General features: G+C 38.0%; 1 protein-coding gene across 2 annotated transcripts in view; it reads right to left on the bottom strand.

The window, feature by feature from the left end:
* Positions 1-406: 406 nt before the first annotated feature.
* The window catches only part of SP3 (Sp3 transcription factor), a 37,401-nt gene continuing 29,455 nt past the window's right edge, over positions 407-8,352 (bottom strand). For both annotated transcript variants that reach the window (XM_074595039.1, XM_074595040.1), the window contains 2 exons: positions 4,110-4,306; positions 407-2,171 (listed from right to left, as the gene is read on the bottom strand). In XM_074595039.1, the coding sequence (XP_074451140.1) occupies positions 1,855-2,171; positions 4,110-4,306 (514 nt within the window). In that variant the 3' untranslated portion in view covers positions 407-1,854. The remainder of the gene's footprint in view (positions 2,172-4,109; positions 4,307-8,352) is intronic.

Raw genomic sequence — 8,352 nt, 5'->3', positions numbered from 1 at the left:
TTCCTCCTATGCTTTAAGCAAAAGGCCATTATCCCTTTTTTAGCCACAGTTCCCTATATCAAGACTGTCTGTACTGTGGCATATAAACGTCAGGGGATTAAATGCAACTTTATTTTCCATAGTCTACAGGGTATGTTTCCGATGTTTCCTTCGTGCCCGGCTCAGCATAAGGTCAAAAAAGTTACGACTACACCAACACAGTATGTAGTACGCGCACGTCTGCACATAAAGATGGGGTTTTTTTGAGAACGGGGAGGTGGTGTATTACCATCTCCTTGCCCATAAGGAAAGGAAACACCATTTCTACTTCCCACCATTTAGCACAAAATAATAAAACATTTCAGGGTTTCAAGATGCATTATGAAGCTACACCTGGTCAGTTAACAAGAAGTACAGTACACTCAAGTCAAAAGAAAAAAAAAATAGTGTTTTATTAACTACCACACTGTTATAATACACTTTAAACGTACAATAAGGTAGCCTTTAAATTTGAGGTGGTTTTAAGAATAACAAATGAACAGATTTCCAAATGTTTGTAAATAGGTGAACTGCAGTAATTATTGTTGTACATTTTTTGAAAATGGTATAGCACTTACAGACTGGCTATATAACTTCATTTTGTACATTTTTCTATAATTGAAAATATAAACAGTAATTAAAAAATAAAAAGAAAATTCAGCATAATAAAAAACATATATGTTTATCAGTTAAATGTACTGGATACATACAATTTTTAAGGGAAGAAGCAAAAAAGGAAAGATGGCTGATATTTAAATGCAGATTGACTAACCAAAAACTAAACAACAAACAAATAAAAACCTCATAAAACCCCTAGTTCACTATGACTATATCCATATGTTTGGGAGTACTGTCAATATGGAAGTGATTTCTCTGTTGTATTTGCATATGTTATATTTTACTGGTAATTTACACGATGGCTTTTAAGGCCCTGGCAGACAGATGTTTTTTGGAAAAAGATTTGATAAAAATCACTGCTGAGACGCAATACACCTTTATTTTTGGTCCTCCAATGTTCAAAAGAAGGGATATACTTCACTATAACATTTGCCTTACCACCCAAATGCCTCAACCTATACATATTTTTTTTTAACATTTTAAGCTTTTTAAACATTGGTTATATTGCCCACCTTGGTTATTGAAAGAATATTAACAAGACATCATTTTGGCAAATTAAATCTTAAACATGGCTTTTCAATAGGATTTAAAAGGTGACTATCCCTAGAGTTCCATGTTAAAATGTAGTTTTCAAAATCTTACAAGAGTAATGCTTAAAATATTGTACATAGTTAACCTAATTAAAATAATTAGCTTCAAAATGACAAGTTGATGAGCTAAGTAAAGCCTACACTATGTAACATTTGCTTGGAAACTTGATTTGTCAGTTATGCATAATAAAAATTCCAGTCATCAAGAAAATTACAAAATTTCTTTTATCATAACATGATTTCTTTTCACCCATCAACTTCTTTTATCTTACAATAGATAAATACCAACATGTTCTCATTTTTTTTTACACTAAACCACACAGGATTGATGCATTTGGTTAGACTACCATTTCCATCGTTAAATTCTTTTTTTTTTTTTAATATAACTTGGTAAAATTTCATCTCTTCTAGATTCCAAAAGTACCTACAAAACCCATGCAATTTTACCATTTTAATATACTATGGAATATCATACAAAGTAAGGCATTTCAGTGTCATGTATAACCAAGTTACTGTCAATCCAAAAAATTTTTGCACATCAATAAAAAGATATCTAAGAACTTAGGAACAATATTCTTCTCACTACTGTATAAAAATAACCACAATTAATAGGTATCTTGTGTAATATTTACTCCATTGTCTCGTTTCCCGAAACTGTGACAAGCTGTAAAGGTATTTCAGTGTTGGTAAGAATATCCTGATTGCTGGTGCCAGATGTATTAACAGTTCCTATTCCTGAAACAGAACCTTGTTGAATATTTGCAAGGATAAGTGTTGTTCCTCCTGCAGTAATCAAAGTATCATCAGGTGTTGCTTCCACTGATGCCAGCACTGTACTGCTAGAGTGAATACCTTTTTTATTCTGATGTGTTTTAATGTGTTTGGCAAGGTGGTCACTTCTCATAAAGCGTTTTGAACATTCTGGACAGACAAATTTCTTCTCACCTGTCACGGGAGATAAGAAAAAAAAATGTTTTCAAGAACACTGAAGATATCACATGTACACCAGAAACTGAGATAACTTACTGCCTTTAAGAATCAGAATTCTAACAACATCTATACTGAAGAAAAAAGCAATCCAACATGGTAAACTTGTGTGTTAAATTTCCAGATGCCTCTACAAATCCTTTAAAATAACCGATTTATTTTTCTGTGTCTCACTGAGTTTGGGGAGATCTTTCAGGCAAGCAAAAGAATATTGCCATCTCATATCCTCAGGCTGCTAAGTTTCACTGCAATTACTGTCAATAAATAACTTCTAAGAGGAGAACAAAACCTGCTGAATGATGGACAGGGAAGACCGTATGAGCTCCTGCAGAATCACCCTTGAGACTGACAGACAAGATCATAGGGTAATTCAGGTTTGAAGGGACCTCTGGAGGTCTCTAGTCTGATCCCTCTCTGAGCAGGGTCAGCTATGAGGTTGCTCAGGAATTTATTCAGTTTGGTCTTGAAAACCTTTAAGGACGGAGACTGCAGAAACTCTCTGGGCCTCTTGTTCCAGTGCCTGGCTGTCCTCACAATGAAAAAGTTTTTATTTTTATCTGGTCTGAACCTCTCCTGTTTCAACTTCTGTCTATTGTCTCTCATCCTTCCACCATGAAAAGTCTGTCTTTGTCTTCTTAATGGTGGTCCTGCAGGCACTGGAAGGCTGCTGTTAAGCTCCTCCCTGCTCTTACTCTTCGCTTTGTGCAGCTGAATAAGCCCAGTTCCTACAGCCTCTCCTCATAAGGCAAATGCTCCAGCTTCCTGATCATCTTGGTTGCCCTTTAGTGAACTCAATCCTGTTGATCAATGTCTTTTTTATACACTGGGGGCTGATGCAATATTCTAGATGTGGTCTAACCAGTGCTGAGAAGGGGATAATTATTCCCTAGAACTAGGGTCTCTGCTTCTGTTGATACAACCCCGACCATCTTTGCTGCTGGGTCTTGCTCATGTTCTTGTTGTCTGTCAAGACTCCCAGGTACTTTTCAGTAGAGCTGCTTCCCAACGAGTCAGTGCATAGCCTGTGTTGCTGCACAGGTTAATTCCATCCCAGGTGCAAGACTCTGTGTTTATCCTTGCTGAACTTCATAAGGTTCCTGTCAGCCCATTCCTTCAGCCTGAGTCCCTCTGAATAGCAGCCTGGCCCACAAATGCATTGACCAGTTCCCCCACTTTGGTGTCACCCACAAACCTAAGAAGAGTGCACTCTGTTGCCTCCTCCAGGTCAGTGATAAAGATGTCAAAACAGGTCAAAGGATAGATCCCTGCAGTTCTCTACTTTTTATTGGTATGCTGGTACGCTAGGAGCCATTAACCATGCCCTCTGAGCTGGATCATTCAACTGGCCTCTTTTTTTTTTTTTTTTAACCCCATCTGACTGTCCATCCACACAGATGGTAACATCCCAGCTTGGGTTCAAGCATCCAACGCATCTAACAAAAGCACACCATTAGGTACAAAACATTAAATATTTTTCACAGACATTGCAAAGAACAGTTTTCTAAGCAATACAAATGCTGATAAGCACGTAAATTATTACCTACTGTCACTGGGGTTTTCAAATAGTCTAATTTTAAAAGGTAAGCATCCTGTGGTTTAAACATTCTAGAATGTAATTATGGGTTCAGCTTGTAGGAAAACAGGTAATACAGAAAATATTAAATACTATATTAAATACTAGCTTAAATGTCAGTTCGGAATCAAAAAAGATAGCTGTTTTTCCTACTAAAGAAACCAAAGTGTATACATAGCTCTAAGTATTAGCTGATTTTAGAAAAGTCACACTACATTAAAATCAACCCAACACAAAGACTGTTCTCCTCTTAAAAGTTATTTATCCAAGCCCTCTCCACAACACTCCCTTAGTTAAATGCAGCAGAATCAAAGACTGCAAACCTGTGTGCGTTCTTCGGTGTCGCTGAAGCTCATCGCTGCGAGTGAACCTTTTGCCACAGAACATCCAATTACAAACAAATGGACGCTCTCCAGAATGCCAGCGGAGATGAGCTCTCAAATGTGAAGTTTTCCCATATACTTTGCCACACCCTGGTATGTGACAAATATGTTGCTTCTTTTTTCCCAAGTTGGAGCCTCTGTTTAAAAAAAAAAAAAAAAAAAACAAAACAAAACAAAAAAAGAGAGAGAGAGAGAGAGAAGTTACTCATTTTGATAGGTTCCTCCTAAATACTGGTCATACATGTAAGTGTGGTTACATACGCCGATAGACCTGCAAACAAACCTGAGCAGCTTTCCATTTTTGTTTCAAATACAGAGTCCAGTACACTCCATAAGAAGCTGGAATTAATTTCTATAATGCTAACCTGACTCTGCAACAAACTATAAATTCAACAGCATGTGAAATTTAAATGATAGATGTGTCATCTTTAGCAAGCGTAGATGTATATGAAGTTGGAAATACAGTCATTACAGCAGTTTGTACTACTTTGATGCTCAAGTGCCCATATTTTAAATTTCTCTGTTTCAGTTTTTACCATACCAAAGACAGTTTTGGCAAAGAAAAAACACAAATGACTGCAATTGCCAAAACGGAAACTGGAAATTTTGGCAACTGGGAAGATAACAGATGGGACTTTTGGCATCTTGGGGAAACCCGAGAAGCAGTCTGGGGTTGGAAGACAAGTATACTAACTTGGATATTTCCAGTAAAAGGAGTGGCAGTGAAACAGCTGATTGTGCTGATGTTTAAATTAATTCCTTGATATTTCAGAAAAAAAAAATATTCCATCAAAATGAACACATAATTCACAGATAGCGTAATCCAGACTACTGAGCTTGATGCCTATTTTAAGATGCTTCCTCACTGAAACGGTAGGTGATTGATTCAGGGGAACCACCTAACACAAAAGCCTAACTTTTTTTCACTTTTCTTTTTTTTTTTAAATAAAATCACCAGAGAGAGATAAGAGCCTCTGAAGACCCAGAGAAAGAGACCAGTCCAGCCAGCGCAGGGCATCATGGTTGATTTTAGCCAATTTAAGTGTTTGCTGCTGCTCAAAAGGGCACTCGAGGGAATAGATCTGGCTGACAATGCAGTTATATGAATGGTAAATGCTGGTACAAGGGAGGAGATTGGAAAATGCGGCCAAGCATCAGGCCACCTTATTCATCAGCAGTGTTAACTTAGAACAGCTTAAGTGGATTCTGAAATCACAGTCTTGGGCACTCCATCCTCCATGACTGATTATACAATTTTCAGTTGCCTCCCCAGGGCAATTTTTTTCCTTAAATCGGGCGTTCAACTTTGCTTAACAGTCCAGCGGCTGAAGGATTTGCCAAGCCCCTATTAGACCAAGATTCTCACCCCTGCATTCAGAACAATTCTGTTTTACATCTAATGAGGGTTCAGGGTAAAATGCACATACACTTTAAGGAGCTAGCACTTGGAGCAAGCACTTCTGAACAGGCACAGGAATTAACTCACTCTAAAAAATCACAGCATCTAAAGGGAATTCTAACCTAAGCACATATGCATCTCAAACATTCCAGACAGTCCAGAAAAGTAAGGAGATAAAATCCAATTAAGTCCCAGAAAATACTTCTAAGAAGTCTCAATATAGAGGAGTCCTCATAGTGGTTCATTAGTCATTCTGTCTCAGAAAAAAAAAAGTATCACTTTTGCATACTAATTATTTGTCACGACAATGTAGGTTTTGAATTCAGAACAAATTCAACGGCAGTAAAAGCAGAGTCCAGAAGGCTTTTGACCCTGCTGTGGTAGCAGTACACTGATATGAGCCTATAGATATGGTGACAGAAGAGATTCTGCTTATCTGTCTTTTTTGTTTTATTGCCACTCCTCAATCCTTAGTGTTACAGAAAGTTCACCTGCCTGTTTTATCCAGCTCATTTATAAACTTCATGCAAAAAATTAGCTGACATCTGACCTGATATTTAAGCTCTTCCATCACTATTACTCTTGGAAAGAATACTTTTGACTTAATTTTCCTTTTTCAAATGTCCCAAAGGAAGATCACTTCTTCGGACCAGGAAAAATACTGCCTTATTTACATCTTCTACCTCAGCTGAAACACCCACTTTTGGTAACCTTTGCTACATCTAACTGTTAGGTTCACACTCTTCCGTGGCCTTCCTTCAAGCCAAGATTAAAAAGTAAAATTAACTGTAACGTCAGGCATTTGACTTTGCACTATGCCACCTACAAAAAAGCTCAATATTCACAGGTTTTGAACACTCAGCCACTCTCAAAGGCATTTAAGCAAAACGTCTTTAGATTGCCCCTTTTCTTTTCTAGTTTCTAAGCCTCTGCAGGTGGCTATGCCACCACGCAAAACTCACTGTACCTGTAACACTTCCAGTGGCATTCATCTATCAGCCCAAAACACCCCAAGTTCCCCAGACTCCAAAGAAGAAGTTTTCTGTATTCTTCCTTTTGCCTTACTGCAACCGGTTCCACAATTCTCAGGTTCTAAGTTCACCTTCGTCTAATGATTTGTTTCCAGACAGCTCTTCTTCGGGTCCTCTTGTTTGGCAGCTCAAGGCATCCAACAATTGCAGTGCAAAGCAAAGGAACACCCCTGGCTCTTCTCCATTATACGCTCCTGGTAACTGAAAGAATTATCCACAGGATCCCGCTATCCCATGTCTATAATTGCCTGTCCGACTCCATGCAACCCTAGGAAGTGCTCAGCCTTATAACAAAATGTATTCTGCATTTGAAAATATATTTCTGTATATAGATTTTTTTTAATTTAGTATTTTATCCTCACACCTTCTCCAAATATACTATAGTCTTCCCATCCATGATAATCAGTACAAATATTTCATAACTTTGCATGATACAATACACAAATATGACACAAGTGACATGAAATCACATCCAAATTCCCTTAGAATAATTTTAAGATTCCTAAATCAATTGTTTGAAGCTGCTTAATTGCATCTTTAGTCTAGACTGAAGGAAACTAAGGCTCAACTCATGGTCACCTTACTGTGCGTAGGTGGTGTAGCATATGTAATTCTAAGCACCTCACCTAATTGGTGACAGAATTCCTTAGCAGACTCCAAAGTTCAAAGTGAGGGGAAAGTTAGGGATTCACAGAACGAAATCTGCAGGACTACTGTGAATGAGTAACTAAGAGTATTCTACACAGCTTCATACAGGCATCTCCATGTTTGGTTCATGTGTGCTCTAAACTGACTGGATATGAGCCAAATTCTATCTGGACGCTTTGCAGCTGTGACAGTCTGGCACTACGCCCTAACACATCATGCTAAGAGGCCTTTCTCACTGCACTGGCCAATAACCATCATCACTGAGCAAAAGGATATGACTCAGGCCTACTCCTTGACTGGAATCTTCAAATCAATTAAGTATTAAACCAGATTTCTCAGTAACCATGCAGAACGCAACGAGTTCAGCAGGAGACACCTTCATCCACTAAGAAACTGGACTTTCAGTCCAGCAGTACTTCCACGAAGAACAGCAAGTATTTCAAGGGTAAAACATACAATTATCAGTTATTTTAAAACTGCGTATTTTAGAGTTACGTACCTGAAGTGGTACTCAGAAGCACTGTTCCTCTATATATCCAGATAGAAGTAGTTACATCTCAATGTAATTCCAGATGTAATCAAGAGGAGGGAGAAATCTCCAGATGTAACTGAGAGAAGGGTGAACCTTCCATCTAACTTCAGACAGCCTAATACAGTCTGTTTGGGATCAGAGTCATCCTTTGAGGTACATCTCTCTCTCTCTGCTTGCGTATCCCCCAATTTACTATATAAGCTTGAGGCTATAAGGTTTTAATTTACACATCAAATACGTGATCTTCTTCCTTTCCCACCTTCCCCCCTGCCAAGTAAGGTAAAGATAATAGGGGCTTCCTACTTCACAGGACTGGTACAAATAGAAATCCTTTGAAGACTGCAATGTAGTCTAATTCTGTATCGAGAGCCAAAAAGCCCAACAGAAAACCAACAAAAAAACAAAGGAACCCCTCAACTCCCCTGCGCATCCAGAAAACAGAAAAGACTAGAAATGCCAAAACTAAGGCTACACAAAAGATGAAATTATGATGACGTCTGCATATGTGAAGGCATGTACTTCACAAGTGAAATGCTATTCAGTTTTTTCATACTGATTTAATGCATTTTTCAT

Source organism: Larus michahellis, chromosome 7 (genome assembly GCF_964199755.1).
Source record: "Larus michahellis chromosome 7, bLarMic1.1, whole genome shotgun sequence".
NCBI lineage: Eukaryota > Metazoa > Chordata > Aves > Charadriiformes > Laridae > Larus > Larus michahellis.
Note: the sequence above shows the minus strand (reverse complement) of the source record. Positions and strands in the feature narration are given on the sequence as shown.